The sequence below is a fragment of the Physeter macrocephalus genome, chromosome 17, assembly GCF_002837175.3.
Source record: "Physeter macrocephalus isolate SW-GA chromosome 17, ASM283717v5, whole genome shotgun sequence".
Classification (NCBI taxonomy): Eukaryota; Metazoa; Chordata; class Mammalia; order Artiodactyla; family Physeteridae; genus Physeter; species Physeter macrocephalus.
Genome location: NC_041230.1, coordinates 53251089 through 53275602, shown reverse-complemented (window position 1 = coordinate 53275602; position 24514 = coordinate 53251089). Strand labels below are relative to the sequence as shown.

The window sequence follows — 24514 nt, the reverse complement described above, 5'->3', positions numbered from 1 at the left end:
CCGAGCTCATATCAGGCCAACCCTTTCTGTCTCTAAATGGTCACTCTGGCAACTCGTTTGAAATGGTGTTTGCTCACACCTCCTACCAACCCCGGGAGGCAAGCTATATGCTTCCCACTTTCCAACAGGGGTGGAGGAAAGGCTTAAGGAGGCGACTTGGCCAGGGTCACATAACCGGAAAACGACAGAGCTGTGGCATCAACCCAGGTCTCCCGGCTCCAGATCCAGTGCTCTGCTGCCCCACCCAAACCCCAGAGGGGACGGAGCCCTAGAACCTCGTGGGCCTCGTCACCGTGACCTGCAACATATGGCCGTGACTGAGTCAGGAGAGGGAACATTTATCTGTGCTTGTCCCACAGTCACGTCAGCTGCCTTGTCCTCGGGCAGAGGCTGTACCATCTGAGTAGACACAACACACTTTTAATAACTCTGCACAACTCTAAGCCAGAAGTATATTTTTACTCTTGTGAGTCAGCCGTTTATTTGTCAATAATGGCCAGTAAAGGAAAAGGCCCAGCGGCCATTTATAAACAGACCGTAGACCATAGAGACCTCCCAGGGGGACCGAACTGTCTAGAAATGCACTGGTCCCTGCAAACTGTTCCACAGGAACAGACAAAGCACTGGGAGCCGCCTGGGAAGTGGGTTGCGGGGGTGCCAGAGGCGGAGGAGGTGATCGCAGGAGACGGCGTAGTGACAGCACATGGGCCCTGGGCAGAACCGCATCCCAGCTCCACTTGGGACCCTTCGGGCAGAGTGATTCGCTCTGCTGGGCCTCAGCGTCGTCATCTGCGAAGCGGGCAAGATGATGCCAGCCTTTCAGGGCTTCGTGGAGATTAGAGATCAGGTGCATAGCGGGCAGTACTCGAATGTCACTCATGACGGTGAACAGGGTGCTGGGGTGACTGTGATGGTGGTGTGATGGAAAGGGGGTCAGTATTCATTCTCCCAAAAGGAACCGCATTAGCTGAACACCTGCTGCGTGCCAGGTGCTCACCACGTATTGGGAGAGGAAGACGTGTGTGAATGCAGCCCCTCTGCAAAGGGTAAGAAGTAGAGGAACAAGAGTTCTGTCTCGCTGGGACACTGTCCGGCGGGACAGAGCTCAAAGGGCACACAGCCCATGACCAAGCAATTTCTTTTCCTGAGTGTATCCCCAGTCGAATCTACGACTGTGTTCTACAAGAAGGCATGTGCAAGAGCACTGACAGTTACTCCCAACAGTCAAGGACTTCAAACAACGCAAGCTCCCACCAGCAGCGGAATGAAGAGCTCGTGGTTTCTTCATCTAGGGGAATATCACGCAGCAGTGAAAATGGACCAACCACTGCCACACACAACCACGTGGATGAGTCTCCATCATAGCACCAAGGGAAGGAAGGCAGACACAAGAGCCCATGCTGTTTGAATCAATTTATACAACAGTCGAGAACAGATAAAACTAACTGATGGTGATAGAAGTCAAAAGGGCAGTTATCTCCAGGGTGGGGGGTATTGACTGGGAAAGGGCACAAGGGAACTTTCTGGGTGATGGAAATATTCCAAATCATAACCTGAGAGGTGATCAAAAGAGTGTCCACATGTCTAAAATTTTATGGATACTGTATATATATATATATTTTTTTTTTTAAGAGTAAGATATAATCATAGAAATATCAAGACTGGAAACTACCTAAGAGACCACCTTGTGATGCAAACTCAAAAGTCTACAAGGGCCAGGAAGATAATGAGTCACTGACATGGGCCAGGTGTAAGGCTACAGACGCTAGGCTGCTGAGATTGCTACCAAGGATAAGATCTGTGAGATACAGCGTGTTTTAAAATATGTTTCTTTGAACCAAAGAAAATGGCCAAGCGCTCATGCCCCCAGCCATCAGCTGCAAGTCTGAGGCCTCTCTATGCAATCCTTCACTCCCCAGTCGCGAGCATAGGGGCCCAGAGACACCGCTGGCACAGCTGAGTGGTGGAAAGAGAGCGAGCCTCTTGCAAACACTGTGAAACGGGCAGCAGGCTGCGGTGCAGGGGCCCGGGCTGGGAAGTTAAAAGGTCCCGTTTCCATCTGAAAGACCTAAGACTCCTGGAGTAGGTCGCTTAACCTTGCTCAGTGCCTCCATTTCTTTATCAAATGGATGGTTCTTGAGTATCACCTGCTTGGCTACAGAAACTCCATCTCACATCTTTGCCATGCCACCGGGGTGCCCAGCTCATTGTAGGCGCTCAGCAAACATTGCTTGGTCAAATTAATCAATCAGTCATTCTGGACCATATCAAAGGGATGTGCTGAGAAAAGGGGGTAAATATGAAAGTACTCGGTAAGGTTATCAAAATGCAAGGTGCTAGCTGGAAGTCTGTCACAGGAAGCCAGCTGTTAGCAACGATGCCGAGGAGGCTTGGATTCAGATACCTGGTCTAGGACTACAGCTTCTCCCTCTGAAGCAATTCAGGTTGGCCATCGCAAAGCGATTAGACCAGTCCCTAATCTGTTTGCAGACATCCTATTTGTCCAATACGTGCTTTTAAATGTAATTTTAACAGATGTATTTCATTAGGACTCTTTTGGTTGAAGGTGACAAAAACACAACACACTCTGGCTTAAGTAAATTGGCTTAAGAGTTTTTCGGTTCCTCTAATCAAATATCTGGGGCAGAGTGAGCCTCAGAGACTCAGAGGCTGTTCTCCCCTCCCACCCCCGACCTTTTCTCTTTTTTATTCCAAGAAAAAAGAAACCACCAAACGGACATTCTCCTCCTTGATATAGTCGGATGGCGTGGGAGAGAACTGAAAAGGAGGAAACCTTCTCACTGGGCGACTTTCGGGTCAGCTCCATCCACCCACCAAAGGTGGGAACCACATCTGCAAGCACCTCCACGCTCCCATCTTTCTCAGAGAAAGAGCACGTGCTTCCCCTCTCCAGAGAGGAAAAACCCTGTGGTAGACTCTGATTGGCCCAACGGGAGTCACATGTCCGAAGCTGGGCCCAATCACTGTGGCCCAGGGGTGGAGTTTGATGCAGACGTAACTACTGGAGGAATCCTGGGCCGCCAGCCCCAATTATTTCTGGTCCTTCAGACAAGGATTTGTGGGGGTTTTTTTAGCCTCTACCCAACCACCTGCTTTTCCTCCTGTTATAGTTCCAGAAGGATGGTGAGTGAATGGGGGCATCAAGAAGAGAGGGTAAAGACTATTGAAGAAGGGGGAGAGGAGAAGAGAGAAGAAGTGGTGTCTGGAGGGGTGCGAAATAGACGATTAAATTATGCGTAATAATTATTGTTTACAAGGCATCACTTTCCTCATCTCTTTGTTCCTCCACCGGAACCCTGGGAGGTGAGGCCGGGGTTCTGGGCAGGGATTTCGTCCCACTCCACGGGGGAGACAGCCTGCAGGGAGGTGAAATGGCTGCTTGCATTTACTGGTTAGATAACGCGAGGAAGGGGAGGAAAAGGACCCAGAGTTTCTCGCTGCCTCCCCCAGATCTCCCTCTTCCCCTGCACTGCTTGCCAAACATCAGCCAGCACCGGGAGTGTGAGGCTTACCAAAGCACAAACCACTGTTCCACGATTTCATTAATGTTTTCCTTTAAGTCGACTCTCGCTTTTTACTTTAAAAGTAAACGTTGAAGTATGGCTGATGATTGACAGTCTGTATCTCTTGATATGTAGATTGTAAACAAAAGCAGGTACAAGGAAAGCAAAGCAATTCTGTTCAGCCCTAGCTAGATATTGTTACCTGGCCACGGCTCCACCCCGAGCCCTTGATCTGCCTTCCTTACCTGAGAAGATTGGCAGGTGTTAGAGGGAAGAAAGACCACGGCCCCACCGGCTGAGACTCTCCTTGATGCCATCAGATGGCACGGAGGAGAATGGAAAGGGGGAAAGCTTTCTCACTGGGTGACTCATGACATGTTAACACGCAAAATCAAATATGGAAAAGCATGTTTATTATGGTTGTGTGTTCATTTTCAGGATATCTCTGCTTTTTCCTGCCCCCTTATTCCTTCCGGGTCTTAGTACATAATGGAACAGGGTCCTGCCACTGCAGCATTTGATGTCTTTTAACTGTGGCACCAAATAAGCAAAACAAAAATGTACGTGTGTGTGTATTTGTGTGTGTGTGTGTGTGTGTGTGAGAGAGAGAGAGAGAGAGAGAGAGAGAGAGAGATGGGTTGGGGGAGTAATACTCAGAGAATGGAGTTAAATATAGGGCCAAAGGGGATATTTCAAGGTACAAAAAAGGAAATATTAAGCCTATCAAAATGTAAAATATTGTTCTACTAGAATTGACTCTCAAGTTTTTCAAAAACCTAAACCTTAAGAAGTTGCATTTTTAGGGGAAGAGAAACTTGTTAAATACAAGAATGTAATCAGAAAAATCCAAAATGTGGGAAATGCCACATGATTAATGACCTATTCCTTCAACAAATAAATTGCCAACAGAAAAAAAGAAGAGAGAAACCAAAGGACAAAAAGCCACCAAATGCAGTGTATGGCTTCGTTTAGATCCTGATTCAAAGGACGCAATTTTTATAACTTATGAGAAAATAGGGGGAAATTAATCAGGATTTTTATGACATTCAGGAATTTATTGCCAATTTGTGATCAGGGTATTGTGGACTTTTAAAGGGTCTTTCTTTATGTTCTAGAGATATGGACAGAAATATAGAAGAATGAAATGATAGAAAATCCAGGATTCATCTCAAAGTCAAGGTTGATACTGAGCTGATAAGGGCTGAAGCTTGGTGAGTAGTACATGAGGACATTCTCTATTCTTGTATATGTTTTAAAGGTTCCATTATAAAAAGTTTAAAATAAATCACACTTTATAAACATGTAAGTCCCTCCTAAGTTATATTCTCCTCAAATGTGTGGAGCCCAGTCCTCAAAAACATCTCCCAGGCTGCCCTTCTCTGGGCTGATAGAATCGAGGTGCTAAAGTAAAAGGATCCGTCATTCTTGTCCCTCACCCAGCCAGTGGCGTGACTCCTGGACCCAGAGGCGGTGGGACCCTGGTCCTGGCTTTAGGGGAGGGGGTCCTGACCGGTCTTCAAAGGAGGCAGGTTTTGCCCATTTCACAGCCCCCTGAGAATTCACAGTTCTCTAATTGTGAACCAAACATGAACCTTTTTTCAGCTAGGGAGCTCATTTATGCTTGGCAAACGGCAACATCTCATTTCAAAGCCAGGAAGGGAGGACTTTAAAAGATTTAAAACCCAACTCCAAAAGCTCCTTGGACATCAAATAGCTTTTTTGAAACAAGGTTTTGATGAGTTAAGAGCAAATGAATCAGAAACATATGGATTAAATTCCCCTTAAAATCCACATGGGTTTAAAAAATGAAGGGGAATGGAGCTCGGCAAATATCTTTTTCAGTTTTATCAGACCCCAAGCATTTTAAAAACAGTGTGAGGTGGTTGGCAAATCCAAACTGCAGCTGAATTCATCCAGTGCTCACAGCGGATCTTGGGAAAGGATCTGCTGAACAAGTAGGGGACGCCTCGCCAGGGTGGCTGTTACCTTCTCCTCCATCCAACGAGGACAGGCCTCCCCTCCGCGCACCGGAAAGCTGTGAGCTGAAGCTCCGGCCAGCGGTGCCATAAAGGGGCTCTGGTCTTTGTAGCCGCCGTTCTTCTTGATAACTGCCTTAGAGGAAATTAAGGGAAATTGCAGAAGGCAGCATCTCCATTCTGTTCAGGTCCCCACCCCCAATTAGAGACCCCCTCCAAACCCACCCTGTAGCCATCTGTGGGGAACCCAAAGGGCGCTCAGCAAAAGAAAGTAATGTAGTCACAGCTTTGGGTCCGAGATGGGGCCCCTCCCTCAGGCTCTGGACAGAAACCAAGCACGTGTTCTTTAAGTCCCTCTAGAGGGAGGCCTGTGGTCAGGCATGTACTCAGGGGTCCCTCTGCGCTCAAATGTGGACACCCCGAGCAGGTGACAACAGAGCAGCCCTCAGCCAGCGCTGGAGGCAGCTCTGTTTTGTTACAGGTGAGGAAACTGAGTGCTGAGGGCACAGGGCGCCCCCGGGGTCACGTGTCGGGATACACAGCAGCAACGCAGGGGGGTGGGCGCCAAGCTTCCCCATTCCCAGGCCACACACAGGCCGCATCTCAGATCACGTGTTGCACAACCAGAAAACATTCTAGAGCACAGCTGACGATGAGAATCCTTGTGGATGGAGTCCCGAGAGGGGTGCAGAAATGCATCGGTGGCCCCCGTGTTCCTAGAATAAGCACCAGTTCTCGGCATGCATGTCAATGCTATCTACGGGGTGGCGCCTAATCCATCACGTTCACGGAGGACCCGCTAAAGAGGTGGATGTGAGGAGCGGTGAGAGAGTGGACTCAGGGCCGGCCTGCATGCCACGTAGAGCCGTGCAGCGCTGAGTTAGCTACCGAACCCCTCTGTGGCCCAGCTGGCTCGTCTATAAAACGAGGATGCTCGTAGCTCCCACCTGCGCGTGTGGTTGGAGGGGCTGCATGGGTTTCTACGCGAAGGCTGTCGGCGTTGGTCTGGCCCAGGGGACGCGTTCGGTCAGAGCCCGCCGTTGGGGTTGTTAACGCTCTGCCGGTCCCTGAAGATAAACGACCTCATCCCGCTCCATCCTCACCACCGCCCTGATGTCATTACCCCATCTGAGGGATGAGAAATCTGAGGCTCCAAGAGGCTGAATAACTTGGTAACAAGGAGCAAAGCCAGGTTTCCAGTCCAGATAGGCCTGGTTCCCGGGCCATCTGGAACCCAGAAGGCGCCTCTCCTCCAAGATGCACGGGCTGGATGTTCAGCCTTAGCTCAGCCCTCGGCCAGCTCTGAGCAGTGGACAACCTGTGTGACCAGTCACCACGGGCCTGTCTGAATCCAAAGCCTCCCATTGCTGTTAGCCAAGGAGAGGCCGCCCCCGCCCTGACCTCCAGCGCAGAGGCCAAGCCCTGCTCTGTGAACTCCCAGCTGGGTAACCGTGAGCAAATTCGTTTACTGAGCCTCAATCTCCTCATCTGTAAAATGGGCCTGTTGTTGGTATTTACATCACGAGGCTGGAAAAAATAAATGACGGAGGCCTCTGCTGCTCTCGCTTGGCAGAGTTCCCAGCACTCGCTAGCTGCCCGACAATTACGGAGGCTCCGGACTGTGTCGTCACCCACCCTCCAGCCTCCACCTCCAGAAGGACAAGATGTCTCTGTGACCGAGTCCTTCAAAGGCAGTTTCCTTTCTGCAACCCAGCATCGTGCCTCCCAGAACCTGTCTGGCGTCAAGGCACAGAAACAGCGAAATGCCAGGGCTCCGGTTGTCTGTGCGTCTCCACCGACATCTCGGGGTTGGTCTTCACGGTCGCTTCGCTCGTGAACGTGCAGACGGCAGCGTCTCATCACGCTTCAAGGTCCAATACCGAACCAAGCGCTACAATTCTAAGATGCCACCGAAGACGGGATCCTACAGACGGCCCGGCGTGATGGGTAATGGGCTCCACCTGCCTCAACCGTGGTTTTCCCATCTGCAAAATGGAGCCAGCAACACCTGCTTCGACGGGGCAGTACCAGGAGCACAGTAAGTGCTCAATAAACGGTCTTCCCACCGTGGAAGACTCTATTCCACTCCCCGGTCCAGTTTCACGCCAAGAGCCGAGAAAACCGTAGATCAGACCATACCCCATAGGCGCAGGGATGTGTCCGTCCCCTGCGCCTTCTTAAGATGAAAAAAAGGCCTGCTTCACTATGTCAGGATCACAGACCTCTTACGCTTTTAAAACCCAAAGAGGAGACTCAGGGCCTTTGAAGCCAACGTAAATACAACTGTTTAACAGCTTATTTTAACTATCCAATGGGAGCCCAGCTGCTTAAATGGATTCATGTTGCTGGAAATCTCTTTTTGCGACATGGTATTTGTTAGAAATCAGGATTTTACTTAACTAAATGTCCTGCGGTCGCTCCGCTTTGTTTCTTAACAGGGCTGTCTTTATGTGAGTTTTCTTTGGCTTCCCAATAGAAGAGTAACAGATTCCTTTTGAAGTTTTTTATTGATGAATGAGCCGCTATAAATAACCCTTCGTGGCAGCCGCCCGATCTCTGAAGTTTACTCTGGAATAATAGTAGCAGAGGGAATGAAGGGCCGTTCACGGCAGCGTGTCATGAAATACTTTAATGGGCTTCATACTGTTTAACTTAATCTTTACAGATGTAAAAACAGAAATACAATTATTTTAACAACTATTATTACATATTGCTTAGCTAATGAAAACAAAGTCCTGGGAAGCACTCGGAGACACCGAAGGGGTCCTTAGGATCCTCATGAAGCTGTGCTGGATGCTGGCGGGGGTCCCCGCAATCCGGGGGCAGAGGGAGAGTCAGTGATGGAGATTCTTGATCCCCCGCAAAGTCTCTTTCTGCCTTCCAACCTTGCCGCACGCGGCCACGCACACGCGGCCACGCACACGCGGCCACGCACACGCGGCCACGCACACGCGGCCACGCACACGCGGCCACACACACGCACGTCCTAATCGTGGGCCACGCACACGCGGCCACGCACACGCGGCCACGCACACGCGGCCACGCACACGCGGCCACGCACCCGCAATCCGGGGGCAGAGGGAGAGTCAGTGATGGAGATTCTTGATCCCCCGCAAAGTCTCTTTCTGCCTTCCAACCTTGCCGCACGCGGCCACGCACACGCGGCCACGCACACGCGGCCACACACACGCACGTCCTAATCGTGTGGTGGTACCGAGTGCAGCTTCTTGGAGCTGATTTCAGGCTCGCCTCCACGGTATGAGTTATGGGGCCCGTGGAGAATTTCTGTTGCTGGGAAAGACAGCCGCTTGCTCTTAATGGAGCTCGAAGGGCTCTTCCTGTTTCTCACAGGACCCAGCTGCCACTCCACCTCCTGGATCCTCGCCCTCCCCGCCCCCACCCACACAGCTGCAGCTGCCAAGGAGCGTCCTCTCGCCAGCGGGGACTGGGATACGACTCACTCGCCAACCCGTAAATCCAGAGGTCACGCCTGCAGCTTGAACGTTCTCCCTGCCCCTCTGGGAAGTCGCGGAGATTAAATATGGAACCCCTGGGTCTGGCGCACGGTGCTGTAAAGACGGCCCTCCTCTTTGATTCTTCGGGGAGGTCTTTGCCCACAGAGGCGCGTCCGGAGTCGAGACAGGCATTTTTCTCATGAGCTGCAGCCTAAGCCCCCCCTGCCCTCCAGACTGGGAGCCGGGCGCCCCCACGGGACCCTCCACTATGTAACTCTGTGCCCTGGGGAATTCACTTCCCCTCCCTGCTCCTCAGTGGGGTCCTCGCCAGGAAAACCAGGAGATTGCCTGAATTCGGAACCCTTCGGGAAATGACAGGATTGGGCCGAGAGAAGTCAAAAACATTTATTTCGAAAGCTCAGCTGGAGACGGGGGGTTGTATCCGTGGTGAGCAGCAGACTTGCCCGCTAGTCGGTGGCCCCTCTGGACTCTGGAGAAGCCTCCACCCCAGAGTTGGGGTGGGGAGTGGGCAGACCCTTGAGAGCAAGATAGAGGGCAGCTCACTCCCAGGGGGAAAAAGCCAGGCTGGGACCCCGGATGCCTGCCTAGCTCTACGCGTGTTTACCCGTCTGATAAGCCCCACCACCCGCCCGTCCTGGGCTGAGTGAGTAAAGGAGCAGAGAACAGTCTGTATGGAAAGAAGCATCAGGAGTCGGACAAGTGCCTTCACGTGATTTTCCTACAAATATTCAGTGTCTGTTATGCACCAAGCACCGGGTTACAGCAAGCTGAGGGACGCCCGCTCTGGCAGGAGAGCCAGGCGTGGAAAAAGTGCAGTCCCGTTAACAGACATTTTTTTGGACGCCTGCTGAGTGGCAGGCACTAGGCTGGACAGATAGGAAAAAGGGGGCAGAACAGAAAATGACGTAACCTTTGCCCTCACGGAGCACATCGCATGGTGGGGGGGGACAGATGCGAAACTCATCACTGGGCAAATAATGACCTGATTGCAGTTGGGATAGGTAATCTAAAGAGCTGCAGAATTCTATAAACGTGTGTGAAAGGTCAACCAAAGGGAATCTGAAGCTGTGCCGTCCAGCGGGGCTGCGGCTAAGTACGTACGCATCGCTCTCGAGTTCAAGAAGTGCGGCTTATCTCGTTAAGATGTGCCATTAGCGCAGGATACACACCAGATTTCCAAGACTCGGTGCCAAAAAGATGTAAAGGCATGTCGATAATTTTTTATATTAAGTTCACACTGAAATGATAATGTCTTGGATAGGGGGGGTTAAATAAAATAGATTCCCTAAAATGAACTTTACCTGCTTCCTTTCCATTTTTCTTTTTTAAGGTGGCTGCTAAAACTGTTAAGTTATTCTTTTTTGGCTCACTGGTCTAGAAGATCCAAATATACGTCCCTGATCAAGAAGCATTCTATGGCCCTTTAGCTTGAAAACCCCAGAGAGATGGGAAGAAGATGGAAATGTGTCTACGCCACTAGCTCTGTTCTTTGGGTGTGGCGATCTCACAAAGGGAATATACAGGGTTTCTCAAACCTCAGGACTGTAGAGTCAGATAATTCTCCATTGTGAGGGGCTGTTCTGTGCTTTGTAGGCTGTCCAACAGCATCCCTCAACACCCTAGTACGCCATTAGCACCCCTCCCCTGGTTATGGCAACCCAGACTGTCTCCAGACATTGCCAGCTGCCCCAGGGCCCCCAGCTGAGAACCAGCCTACTAGACCACTGCTGGACCAGATGAGGTCAATGGTTATTCCACACTAGAATCACCAGGTGGTCATGCAACCCACACAGGCCAAATGCCCTAGCATCTCTGGGAGAGGAGTCTGGGAAGCACGTTTTGGTAAGCTCCCTGGATGGTTCTGATGCGCAGACCCGACTGAGAACCTCATATAGGATGCTCTTTGATAGGCGGTGTGTTCCCTGCCTGTGTCCTTCACTTTAAGAGGTGAGGAGGTGTTTGCCCTGTAGGCCCACTACTTTCGCACCCGGTCAGGTGATACTGAAGAGCAGCTACGAGCTTTGAAGACAGGTATGCTTGGGTCTGATACTTTGCCAAGGATTCGCTTTGCAACCTGGGGAGCGCGCTAGTAAAATGCCACAGGTGAACTGAACACAGTAATCCCCAGCTCCCAGGTTCATTTCAAAATGAAAGAGATTGTGCACATAAAGGCCTCAGGACAGAGCTCGACAGCTGCTTCAGAGCCGGAGAGCCTGAATCCAGACCCAGCTCTGCCATGTATGGGTTACGAGACCTTGGGAAGTGACTAAGCTCTCTAAACCTGCTGCCTCACCTGTTAAGGAGGGAAAACTACCGTCCCTAACTCACAGGGCCTGGGGAAAAGTGAGTGAGTAATAATACATGCCAAGTATTATCCTTAGACCAGCCCCCAGCAGAGACCGAGTAGTACTCAGCAAATACTAAAGTGATGATTAGCCCCTCATAGGTCTTGTCACTTTGGGGGTAGCTTACGTTTTTACTGCAAACTCTCGTTCAGTTACACAGAAAGAATTTGCAAGTAGCTCACAGGATCTTTGCAAAGTGGATTCCAAGCTGAGCTCCCAGGAGTGAATCCCTGCCAGTACCGCAGGGCCGGCCACCACGGAAGCGAGCACCTCCGGTAGGATCCAAGGACTTCAAGTCTCGGGCGGCTCTCACGGCTCCCGGTCCCGGGACCACTCTCGCGGTCTGCAGCGTCAAAGCAGGTACACTATGCCCTCCTCCCTGCCCACCTGGCCCCCAAGGTCACAGCTGTATGTCTGATGGCGGGCCCCATCCTGGCACACAGAGACGAGCGGGGGGTTCTTTCTTTTCTTCTTCTATTTGAAAGACCGGCTTGAAAGAATGGGAATCTCTCAGGAAATGGAGAGTATTTTAAAGATTTTGAGGAACCGTAAATGTCAACAGTGCATCAGCTGGTGCCTGTCAGTTTGCTTTGCTAGTTTTCCCCACCTGAATATAAGGCCCTCGAGGACAGGACCGGGGTCTGGTCCATTTGTATATGGCGAAGGTGTGTCGCAGGCCTGGTACTTAATGGCTGTTTGATGGATGGAGAATGACAAGCTATTCTGATGACAGAGGCACTTGGAACAAGTTCCTGATCATGGGAAAACACATTCTTTTACTCCTTTGTGCATATCTTTAAATGCACGTGCTTGCTTTACCCCCAGCTGAACGTGGGTGGATATTTGTGAAACACTAGCTTGTGCGGCGAAGGTGTTGTGAAAGAGAGCCGGAGCTTTAGGAACAAATGGCCTGAATGTTTGACCCGGGTTCTCCCTGACTGTGTGCTGTGCGCTCACCCAGCCTTGATTCCTCCTCCGTCAGGTTGGGAGACTCGAGGCAGCCTCACAGGGCTGCTGAAATGATTCGAAGAGGTGGTGTGCTCAGTGCCTCCTCCCCAGACAGCGTGCAAGGAGGCGGGGAGGCCGTGAGCCCTGATCAGTGTCAGCAGCTGGGCTGCCTCATTCAACCCGAAACCCACCTCTCTGTTTCTTCATGCCCAGAGGTTTTTCTGAATAATCCAGGCCCTTGACCTTAAGCCTCTCCTTACTGATACCAAAACCACTGCTTCCCGACGCCAGCTGCACACTAGGTTCATTGCGGGGGGTGGGGGAGGGCATCCTAAAAGACCATCTGGGGCTGTGACCCGGCCGTCGGCATTTTTTTAAAGACCCCCTGGGGATTCCAGTGCTTAGTGCAGGTAGCGATCCACTCGTCCAGACAGACAGCAAAAGTCGAGTTCTCACTCGCAGCTCTACCCGTAACTGCTGGAACCGTGAAAACCAATAAAAGACTGGAGCTTAGGTGCTGGCGTGGCTCCCCCGTGATGGGGAGGGAGGGGACCTCGAGGGTGCAGATTGCGTCTGTCGACCATTGGTCATGTGGTGGGAGTCTCTGTCCCCCTCCTTGGTCCCGACCTCATGGCAGGGGGTCAGAAAGAGCCTCGGTGCTGGCCATGTGCTCCGGGACTGACTCTGAGCCTGACTAGCCAGGTGCCTTGGTGCAAGACACCTGTCTCTCTGAGAGAGAGAGAGAGAGAGAGAGAGAGAGAGAGGGAGAGAGAGAGAGAGTGTGTCTGTGTGTGTGTGTGTGTGTGTGTGTGTGTGTGTGTAAGCAAAGACCCTGAAAACAAACAACAGAAAAATGAACAGAGTTCCTTGGCAATACCTTTCTAAGGACGTTTTATTGGCAAGCAAGGTCTGCTCTAAAATTTTCTAATAGAAGCAATTTTTAAGTAACCTTGAACTTACACAGTACAACAAATTGGAAGAGGTGAGAATGTTTGTGTGTGTGTGTGTGTGTGTGTGTGTGTGTGTGTGTGTGTGTGTACGTACATGTCTGTGTCCGTGTCTGTGTAAATGGAGATCATGGTGATGCCACAGGTGGTTAAATTTAAATGAGAAAAGGGCTATAAAAATGTTTGTACAAAATAAGTCTCTTTCACCTCCCTGTGCATTTCTTCGCACCTTCCCATGAATCTACAATTATCTCAAAACAAAAGGTGTTAATAAATAAATAAACAGATCTATTTTCAGTTCATCTTTGTGTGGCCAGGCTGTCAGCAATTAAAGGCTTGTGCCGTCAGAGGCCTTACAGTACCTCCCCGGCACTCTGCGTGTGCAGAAAAGCTCTGTGGTGACGGTGGCGGTGATGACGATGGCGGTGGTGGCTGCGGTGATGTAGTGAAGAACGATTTGTATATATACATACAGATCTACTATCAATGGTGTATCTATGGTCGACACGGATGTATATACAGTCTAGGGGGGAGATACCAGCCATAATCTCTGGCGGTGGCATTATTACAGGTGGTCATGTGATCACACATTGGGTCTCTTTTTAGTACTCTTCGAAATATTCCACACTTCTTGCGTGAACACATGTAACTTCCTCGAGTGTTTTGGTGGAGGCGACTCTACCTGAAGAAATAGAAAAAGGATGCTTTCGTTCGTGGAGAGAAGCTGAGAGTCTATTTTGACCAAGTGGAAATTGAGTACAAATGTGGATAAGTAAGAAAGAGTAAGAGATGAACAGCCTGCTTTGCACGATTCCTTCACCCCCGGAGACCCGCCTGATGGCGTTGGTACCTCGCTACAGTGGCTCGCAACCCTGGCTGCAGGGCAGACTCCCCTGAGGAGCTTTTAGAAGCACGCCGTCTGGTCCCACCAGAGGCCAACGGAATGGGAGCCCTTGGGAACAGGACACAAGCACCGGGAGGTCATCCTGCAACAGAGGGGTGGGCACACGGCCCCCTGGGTTTGTTCTCACCCCATGTGGAAGGCCAGTGAACCCCCGGAACAGACAGCAGGGACAAGAAATGAAACGCACGGGGAACAGATGTACTTCTCCTTAATCCCGTCTTCCTTATGTCACTGAGCGGCCCTTATTCAGACGCTGAGCGGTCCCTAGCCTGACAGTCTCTCCCATGCCCACCCCACCCCTGTCCTAGAGCCCCACGCCCAAGGAAGGGAAGGAGCAGCCGCTTGCAGGGTGCTCCGGGCACCCGCAAGAGCCCAACGTGAGTTATTCATCTCCCCCACCTCACATCATGCTCTCAAGATGGAGCCTGCAGGGCCGACGCAAAGTCCAAAAATGTGGGAAAGTTTATTTATTTCTCTAAAACATTCCTGATTTGTAATGTGCTTTCTAAAAATGTTCTAGCTGACCCGGCCCCTGCTATATTTAGCCACAGCATTTAAAGAAATGTTCCTTACACTTTATAAGGCGGGCTATGAAACGCATGAATTTAGGAAAAGCTGCTCCCAGTCTGGTCCCTTTGTCCCCAGGAGAGGGGTGGAGCCTCTCTTTGATCAACAGGCGTGGTCTTGGTGCTGGGGTGGGGGGAGGGCAGAAATGAAGAGTTTTATTCATTCCCAAGGCCCCTGAGTTCACTATGGCTGGACGGCCAGCCCTGGGAAGCTCCTTCTAAGCTCCTGGGCAAGGCAAGGAAACACCAAAGGACTCGCCCTCCTCAGCTTGTGAAAATCGCTCTCCTGTGGTTTCCTAGGATCCCCTGCCGCGTGTGGCGGCTTATTTTGCTTTTGGTTTTGTGTTCAAACGCTTGGATCATCTCAAGAGATACAGCACTGCAAGGAAGAGATGAAAATGGCTGCCAGCCTGCCCGGGAGGAAGAGCTGAAGAAGTCAGCCCAGGAGGAGTTATGGAATGTGAGCAGAGTTGTGGGTTCACAAATGGACTTGTAAAACAAAAGTGTTTAGATTAGAGGCTACATCTATATACAGAGACAAGACCTCCCATTTACCGAATGCCTCCCACATGCCAGATATTTTATGTGTATATATTAACTAATTTAATTCTGAGAACTGCCCGATGCAGAAGGCATTACGATTAGTCCCATTTTGCAGATGAGAACTGGGTCAGGTGCTGTCCTAGGAATTTATACCCATCATTAAATTTACTCCTTTCAACAGCTCGATGAGGCAGTTACTGACGTTGCCTCCATTGGTACAGATGAGAGAGTTAAGGCACAGAAGGGTTAAGTCATTTTGCTGATGTCACACAGCAAGTCAGAGCAGAGCTGGGTTATTATTCTTTGTCTGGCGGGCTCACTCTTGACAAGGCTAACATACCCCTCCCCACCTTCGTCTGAACATCAGATTACTGAATGGTAATGAGTCAATAAGACATCAATGAGAGGGGTTTTCCTCACTAGTAGGTGTGTCTAGAGAGACCTGTGGAACAGTAGAAGGTGACCACTACCTGGGAGGGAACTGTGATCCCAGGATGCTGGGGAGACAGGACATGTGTCATATTCACTCTGCACAGCATGAGGACCTAAGTCAGGCTTTAAACTTGGTGTTGTCCAAGGTGACATGGTCTTGTGGACAGCAGGGCGTCTTCCCAGAGGGCCTGACCTCCGGCCGAGACACTTCCTCTGTGTCCCTTCCCCGGACTCCGGCTGGAGGACGCCCTCACCATCGTGTGGGCCACACATTCTGGAAGAGTAACACGGCATCAGTCGCACTCCTCGCACGAGCCAGGAAGGAGTCACTTTGTTTTAAATGCTCGGCAAATGGATACAAACTATGTACAGTCATCGCGGCCCCCAGCAACTCAGCAAGTCCTTTCCCGGCTCAGAGGTGAGAAGGCGGAGACTGTATGGCCAGGGCCAGGGCCCTCGGGAGCTAAGTCCAAACTCTGCCCACCCAAGAGGCCCTCAGGTTAGGGTCTAGAACCACCTTCTCCCGGAAGCTTGCCAGACGGGAGAATCCAGTCTCCGAGAATGCCAGATGCAGCCGCCGGTATTGTCCCAGACATCCTGGTCTTGGCCCCCGGACATCAACAGTGTGGTCCGGGCAGCTGCCACCATCTGGGCCCAGAGGCAGGACCCTCCACTGTGCTGGCCATGCTCTGTCTGCCTCGGTCCCACCCTGGTGCATTCTCTACCCCTCTCTGCCCCAGCAGGCTGAGCCCTGTGGACTGTATCACCCGGGGTTCCCTGTAGGCTGGACTCCTGGTGGGGGTTAGCCGATCATGAGGCTGGAAGGCAGAAGAGGAGAGAAGTCAGGTCGTTCTCCTGGGCTCCCGCCTGCGCCAGCGCTGTGGCCACAGCTACACTCCCTCCACCTACTCCCCTGCACTCCCCTGTGAGTAGAGTCCCCCGCAACGGCTCCTTTCCCGTGGTTCACCTAAGTAGGTTTCTGTGTCCTGCTGGAACCCTGGTTCACGCTATGGGAAGAGGAGGTTGGGACGGACTCTTTGCCCCAGTGCCTACCCTTTGCCCTCCCCTATCACTGCCAGGGTAAATCAAGACACCTGAGTTGATAATGTCCCCCCATCCCCAGTACTTAGGACAGGCCCTCCCACCTCCCTCTCTCCAGCCACCTTCCAGGGGAAGAAGTGAATTTTCCACTTGGTCTCATCTGACCACCACAGTGTACACCCTGGGTTTGCATCCACATCTGGCGGGTGAACCACTTGTGTGGTTTTCGCAGGGCGGTTGGCAGCTGGACGCCAGTGGAAGAGACAGACCCTCCCGGTTGGGCCCAGGCCCCACCACTCCCTATGGACCCCTCCAGGTCACTGTACAATCTATGGGATGTGTCTGACCCTGCAGAGCCCCGAGTCCGGGGCCTCTGGATAAAGACAAGTGTAGAGGAGAACTTGACACTTGGCCGTTCAGGCATAACGACTGCTTGAAATGTGGATAAAAAGAATTTTACTTTTCCAACAAACTCATGTTCTTCAATTTTAATAATAAACTTGGTTCATTATCATGTGTATTTTTGACTCTGTGAAACAACCCCTGCTTCACGGAAGCACAACCCCTGCTTCACGGAAGCACAACCCCAGCCACCATGAAGACGGGAAGTACACCGCGTCGTGGCTCTCTCGTGGGTGCGGCCTGGGCGGCTGGGCGCTGGCCTTCAGCTATAACAACGGCACCACACGTGGCTAATTCACTGACCCTCACGTGCACAGACACTGACCGCTCTTCACGGAATGGTAGAGACCACGGGGCGGGCTTCTTTCCAGAGAGAAGCGGCTGTATTGGAAAATGGCAAAACACATCCTGTTCCGATTCTGGAAAACCTTATGGGGCATGTAAGACCCCGGAGGCCATCGGCTTCCACAAGAGCCAGGTAATACCCACGAGCAGACAAAGCAAAAGGCCTTTGTGAAGCCCCTTGCAAAAGTTGGGAAGGTAAAGGTCTCAGGTGGGTATGTCTTCCAAGAGTCTTTTGTAAAGTCCCTGTTAGTTTCACTATAATAGTGCAAAAAGCTAAAGTATTCCTTGTTCAAAGTATATAGAAAAACAAAATCTTTCCCAAAGTACCAAAACTTGTGTAAATCTAAAGGAATTCAGCGCTTGATCTGAGTTTATCTGTCCCAGCTATGCAATGAAGGTGAACTTCTGGCCATTTGTGTGTGTAAAACATATATACATGTATATACATACATGTATACATACACATTTATCACTGTACATACACCTGCCATATCCCCTATTATCAGTGTACTCGTGTGTGTGTGTGTGTGTGTGTGTGTGTGTGTGTGTGTGTGTGATCAAGGCTTAAACCAAAGATCATCTACAGGAAACAGAATCTGTTCCCTTTGTTTAGATGAGAACGCTGAGGTATCCTTCAGGTTGCCAAAGAACAGAACGATTTGGTCGCTTCTAGTTTACTTGAAATCTAGGTGATTTTGTTGTTATGAAGAGTAGAAACCTTTCCTTGCTGTCATGGATCCATAATTTGGAGCACATGACTGAGACTGGAGCATTAGAGCAGCTATGTGGCTTGCTAGGCCCCAAAGCCCCTCTTCCTCTTCAGTAGGAAGGAATACACATGGAATTGTACAGAATCCACAGGAATGACCCCACCGTCCGTTTCTCTTTGCTTTCCTAAACCAGATGAACGTGAGGATTAGCTAACAGAATTCCTCTTTCTGTCTATATAAACACCCTTACCAAGTGATACATACTCCTGCCTTTTTTTTCTTTGCCATAAAAATAATGTTTGTACTATACTTTTTGGAACGGTAACTCTAAGATACCATCCTTTTAAAATGACAGTATTCGATAATTTGCTTCTCCAGAAAACAGCCGTCGTAAATTAACAAAACACACAAGATCTCAAACCGAACATAAAAAGAAAACATTGAAAATCTATCCTACACAGCAGAATCTTCATCTTTTTGCTGACATTCAGGCGGCATCCACCAGTCCTGGGGTTTTCAGCTCCTACCCTCCAGTCCACGTTTGTGTACCCTCCCTCGGAAGCCAGAGCCTCCAGAGACACTGCTGGGGTTCCGAGATATAATCCCAGGCTCCCCTTTCTTATTACACTGTTTGTTTATCCCCCCCCCCCCCCAGTAATCCATTGAACCAGTCACTGAGAGGTTAACGAAAAAACAACTTTATTCACAGAGGCTGAGACTTCGGGATAACCAAATATCGAATGACGGCCCTTCCACCACATTTTAAGTTAATCACATTGATCCTGGATCTCAACAATGGGATCTCATCAAAGTTCTTAACATCAAGGACCCTGGAGCTCGCCCGCCAAAGCGTTCCCACCAGCCCGGGCGGAAAGCGGTCTTGGATGCATGTGGGTGGACAGCACACGGCCTTCAGGATGAATTCTCAGTAAGTCAGCTCTGTGCCTACTAGTTATTAAACTATTCTGCCTGTCCAAAATAGCCAACATATTAACCGACAGGCTCTCCTGATGTAAAGCTTGTGGTCACTTTTATATGTCCTGGAAACTGCTCTATAAAATTCAGAGACTGTCTCCACCTCCCTCCAAGAACTCACGGCTTATTGTGCTTTTCCCACATCAGATAAATTTAAAGTAACCTGGAGGTTCAGGAAATCAAGTTTGGGAACCACCAAAACAACCCAAAGAGAGACACCATAAGAGGTCAGATGCATTTCCCTAAAGTTCCAAGCTGTACCGGGCTGTGAAGATCTCAGTTTTCATAACCAGATCTTTGTCTTGGCCCTCTGCCTTCCCTCCCACCCCTCGCACCAGACTTCCAGTCACCTCCGTAGGTGTTTATTTAGCTGCAGGCTCTGGGCCTGCCTGGTTGGGACTCAGAGGGAGGAGCCAGTTGCAGCCGGCTGGGAAGCCTCCCACCAAAAGCCTCCTGTTCCTTGGGGTCCAGGGAGCCGCCTCCGCAGACGCCAGTGGGCTCCCTTACTCTTCCTGGCACCAACCCATCTCTCCCTCTACTTGCTTTCCATGTGTCTGTTTCACCCAACTCTTTCGATTAAAAGTAGTCCTTCACTACACAATTCTGGAAAATGTAGCAACAGTCAAGCCTAGATCTTGAAAATAACATGGAAATGGAAAATCTTCCGCTGTCTTAGACATCTTCCCTCCCCCTGACACACTTCCGGTGTCTCCAGAAATCTTTCGACCCCTTAAACAAAAAAGCAAAGAGATAGGAGGATGGCTGTTGCTGGTAACATGCGTTGGAGAACATGTGTATTGATTAACAAGCTATCATAATGCGACAAAATGCTAAATTATATAGAGTGCACTTTCTTAATAGAAGTTGTTAATACAGATGTTTTCAGAGGGCAGTCCTTAACAGTAAAAAGAATCAAGCGTTTTAGCCGAAGAATATAGCATGTTCCTTTTACGATCTAGAAAGGAAAAGGGAAAAATTCTCCCTGGACTTCAGGGACAAACCTAGCTGTGAACACCCATCCCTCCGACGAGCTCAAAGCCAAGGCCCGCCCGGGGCCACGGTGACGGCCGAGCTGGCGACGGTCGGACCGTGGCTCTCAGAGAGAAAGGACCACACTGCGGCCGTGTATGTGCCCTCGGGTTGGCTGGGCCCTCCCGTTCCCCAGACACGCCGGGCCTGTCTGGGTAGCCAGTGGGACCGACCTAAGGTCAAGGAATTTTCCTGCTCCCGCGGTAGGAGGTCTGGGATGCCCAAGGCCCGGCGTGGGCAGCGTCTTTAAAATCTCCGAAGCTGCTCCGGGTTCTGGGAAGGTCCGCCTCGCAGGAGGCAGGGGAGTGCGCCCGTCCCTGCGCAGAGGTTGCTAATACTTCCCAGGAGTCGGCGGAGGAAATCATTTCTTAAAAAACACGCGACTTCTTTGTCCAGCGGTGGGGGTCCTGGGTCGCTCACGAGAGGCTCAGACCAGGGCAGGGGAAAGATCAGGCACTGTGTGCTTTACTGGAAGTGAAGCACCGTGTCGGGGAGCTGCAGAGGGAAATAGGAGAGGAAAGGGATCCCGAGCTGGTAAAAGCCGCCCTGGACGTGCGGGTCGAGCATCAGGGAAGCGTTGAAAGGTGGACGGAGGCCGGAGGAGGTGGCCAGAAGCGAGGCACCCAGACAGCCGCCGGGCCCCTGCTTGGCGCCCCCCAGGAGCTCGCCCCCTCCAGCCGGCTTTGGCCCCTGCCGTCCCGCCAGGATGCTGTCTATGCTGAAGCTCTTGGACTTGTCCGAGCTCTTCGGAGAACTGCGGGAGGCGGGGCGCGGAGGGGACCGCGAGCCATCCACCGTGCGCGCGGGCTGGCGGGCGGCCACGGCCGCTGCGCCCTGGAGCGCGTCGCCTGCGTCCCCAGAGGGCGACGCGGGCCTGGGCCAGTGGAGGGACGCCGGAGGAGAGGAGCCTTCCCGGAGGGGCGAGGGGCGCGCAGGCGCTCCCTCGTGGATGGGGGTCGCGGGGCGGGGGCGCGCTCCCCCGCTCCCCACCTCCGGCTGCGCTTCTGCGCCGCGCTCCTGCAGCTCGGCGCGGGCCCGCTTGGCCTCCGGGGCTCCGGGGCCCGGCTTGGGCTTCCTCTTCCGGCGCCGGTAGTTGCCGTTCTCGAACATATCCAGGCAGCGAGGGTCCAGCGTCCAGTAGCTGCCCTTGCCGGGCCGTCCCTTCTCGCGGGGCACCTTGACGAAGCAGTCGTTGAGCGAGAGGTTGTGGCGGATGCTGTTCTGCCAGCCCTGTCGGTTATCCTGGTAGAAGGGGAAGCGGTCCATGATGAACTGGTAGATGCCGTTGAGGGTGACCCTCTGCTCGGGCGCGTCCTGGATCGCCATGGCTATTAGCGCGATGTAGCTGTAGGGCGGCTTCTGCGGGGGCTCCACCCGGCCCGAGGCCGCCAGAGCGGCCGCGGGGGCGAAGGCCAGAGGCAGCCCGGGTCTCTCGGGGCCGTACAGATAGAGCATGGGAGAGGCGGCCAGAGCAGGCAGCCGGGGACCGAAGAGGTGGCTCATGGCGAGCGGGAGCCCGCGCTGCGCTCCGGCGTCGCAGGCGACCCAGGCGGCTTAGGGACGGTGCCCCGCGCCGCGAGGGCCCTCCAGGGGAGCCTGCCCTGCGCCTGCCTCCCGCTCTACCGCTCTCCCCGGCGGCTCAGGGCTCTGTCCCTTCTTCATGGCTTTAAAAATGTTAAATAATTGTTGTAAGTTTGCTATTATATGTTGACTTAGCGCTGGAAAATAAATTGTCTATGATAAACAGTCGCTGTGTTCTCAGCCCACCCACATTAATTAAAATTTCATTGCTGAAAAACTCCAAGCTTTTCCCTCCACGTGTCTTTTTGATACCAGCCAATCGGTTTCGGGGTTATTCCTTCATTTGTTTATAGAATTAGTCTGTTGATAAGTCCGCCCACCCAAGTTGAATCAAGCTGTGTTTATTTGGAAAAATTTCCGGGCACCCAATATATAAACGCACTGATCTGATGTTTGAAATATCACGTCCACCCCTTGACGCTGTAAGCACACACAGTCAGTGAGGCAGGATGTGCGTCGCGGTGGCTCAGAGCGGGGTCTGCCAGGCCAGGAAGGAGAGGTGGGGGTGGGAGGGGCGCAGGGCTGAGTTCTCCCTCTGGCCTGGGGGAGCCCCGAAATCCCATGGCCTCCCACAAAAGATCTTTTCTTCTCCCAGGCTTAGTAGGAAATGTAGAGATGACACAGTCTCATAAAATGCCTTCTGAGGTCCTTGAGAGCTCTTAGATATTTTGGCGGGGGAGAGGAGATAGATGGGAGTCTGATTAGAAGAGGACGCAGCCCTCCCTGGAGAGATCCTTGGGAGGCCCCCAGAGGAGCTGGGGGGGTGGGGGGTGGAGGCGTACTCCCTGGGGGCCTAGTACCCCGGAAGGGGCAAACCTCGGGGCTCCCTGGGGACCTGGGGAAGAGGACTCCAGGAGCCCAGTTCCTCCCGAAGCCAGTGGCACAGGGCACTGAGGGTTGGAGAGGGCGTGCAGTACCGGGTCCATAGCTTGGTTGGGGAGGTTTCAAAATAAACCCTTGTGGAGAGTTGAGGGGGAGAGACTAAGGTCTTTCTGATGGGTCTGAGATTGCAAGGAGGAACACCATAAAAGGGGAATTTGGCAGCTGGTGCAGGAGAGCTGGTATTTGTGAACGCGGGTCTCTTGCTTTATATTCTGTGCTTTCCTGTTTATAACAAGGAGGGGGTTATAACAACTTTACAAGTGCACGCAGCTGGCCCGTGATTACGTTAAGCGTTTGGGAAGCCTGCTCGCTCTCCTGCGGCTCCCCCCACTCACCCTGGGGTGTACGCACTCCCCACCCGGTCTCATTTTACATTTAGCCACGTCCCGTGACTTAGAAGGAGGTGTCGCCCCTACTCCACCGCCTTGGAGGGGCGGCACGTAACGTGACTAGTTCCTGTTTTGTGATCTTTGCTGAATATAGTTTAAAAGAAAGAAAGAAAAAGCTTGGGATAACTGAATTAACGTCTCGTCGAGTCAACCGTGTGGATGCCAGAGAGGAGGCAGAGGAGTGAGGTTGGCAGGTGAGGGTTGTAGTGGCCCTCGAGGCTCCCCGGCAGTTGGGAAGAGAGGCACCCAACCTGCGTTAATGAGGGAGGGGCCTGTCTGCTGCTGCTGTCACAGAGAGGCGACCCCATGCTGGGGACCGGCTGCCAGTGCTCACGCCACCCCTGAACACGGAGAAGCAGGGAGAATCCCACTCTAAAAGGCGGAATCCAGAAAGTAACTCATGTGTTTGGGGGTTCCGAATAGACTACAGGGGACCCGGTACGTTTGCAGTACCAAAAAGGAAGTCACGACCAGGGTCGAAGAACCGGTTTGGGGGCAGGCGTGGCTTGAGGGAGAGCCAGCTCGGGCCCTGGGACACATCCAGGCCTCCGTCCCCAGCGGTGCAATTCTAACTTATGCCCAGGGTCCCGCCTGGCCTGGTCCCGGCTTGGGTCTTGAGGATGGCCCTCTAGCCAAGAGAGGGCGGGGCGCTGCCTTCTCTCTGGATCCCTGGCTTTCCTCGGAGCCCCCCTTTCAACCCTGGGATGGAAAAACCACCTCAGTGTCGGCGCTTTTGCAACGCACGGGTACCACAGTCGCCGGAGTCACCCAACCCCTCCAGACCAGAGCGCCCCCTGCAAGCTCAAGTTTGGATCCAGCCTCGGTACCGGCTCTAACAGACCCCAGAGCAAGAGACAAACCGGTGGCACTGCGCGGAGCCCCCACCTCCGCTCCAGGAGCCCTTCCTGGAGTTTCCCAGGCACCCGAAGTCCGGCGCGCACATCCTCGCCTTTCCGGGAAGGCGCGCCGCCGCGGCGCTCCTTCTCAACTCCAAGGCAAATCGGAGCTTGAATTCGTGCAATAATAAACACCGCCCCATTTGGGCATATGGGCGGGACGCGGGCGGAGACACGCGCAGCTGGTGGGCAGGGCACTGATGGTAAAGAAAAAACAGCCCCGGTTCTAGTCGCGGTCTGGAGAGGCGAGAGCCCCACGTGCTTGCAGCAGTCAGCAACCTCTCCGGGAGGCTTCGGCCGCAGAACTCCGGCAGGGCGCCCCAACCCGGCTCCGGCGGGGGGAAGAATCCTGGGCTCCCAGGTGAAGTGTGTAACTTGAGCGTAGGAGGGGACGCTGCAGGAAGGAGCCCCGCGCTGGGGCTTATTTCCGGGGAGCGCAGGGAACAAGCGCCGAGTGTCCGAGTGTGGATGCGCCCTCGTGCGGAAGCTCTGTCGGGTGAGGACCTATCGGAGGCTCGGCGGGGGACCAGCTGAGCCTAGGAGACAGCCGGGCCGACTGGGTGCCTCAGAGAGCCAGATGGAGACGCCGAGAAAGTTCCCTGC

At 52.4% G+C, this 24514-nt stretch overlaps 2 protein-coding genes across 5 annotated transcripts in view; one reads left to right on the top strand and one right to left on the bottom strand.

The window, feature by feature from the left end:
* Positions 1–24514, top strand: part of MTHFSD (methenyltetrahydrofolate synthetase domain containing) — a 145949-nt gene that overhangs the window by 84549 nt on the left and 36886 nt on the right. For 2 of the 4 annotated variants that reach the window (XM_055079047.1, XM_055079050.1), the window contains 3 exons: positions 4640–4735; positions 11474–11681; positions 18869–19087. The gene's annotated coding sequence lies outside the window, so the exon portion shown is untranslated. Of the gene's footprint in view, positions 1–4383; positions 4736–11473; positions 11682–18868; positions 19088–24514 lie in introns of those variants that run through there. The other 2 variants (XM_055079049.1, XM_055079048.1) reach the window with 2 other exon arrangements.
* Positions 19098–21959, bottom strand: FOXL1 (forkhead box L1). Its single transcript, XM_007109236.4, has one exon. The coding sequence runs from the start codon at positions 21664–21666 to the stop codon at positions 20629–20631; it is 1038 nt and encodes a 345-aa protein (XP_007109298.2). The 5' UTR covers positions 21667–21959; the 3' UTR covers positions 19098–20628.

Bases quoted from the DNA above. Each gene is read 5' to 3' on its own strand.
- FOXL1 (XM_007109236.4), bottom strand. From the start codon at position 21,666: ATGAGCCACCTCTTCGGTCCCCGGCTGCCTGCTCTGGCCGCCTCTCCC.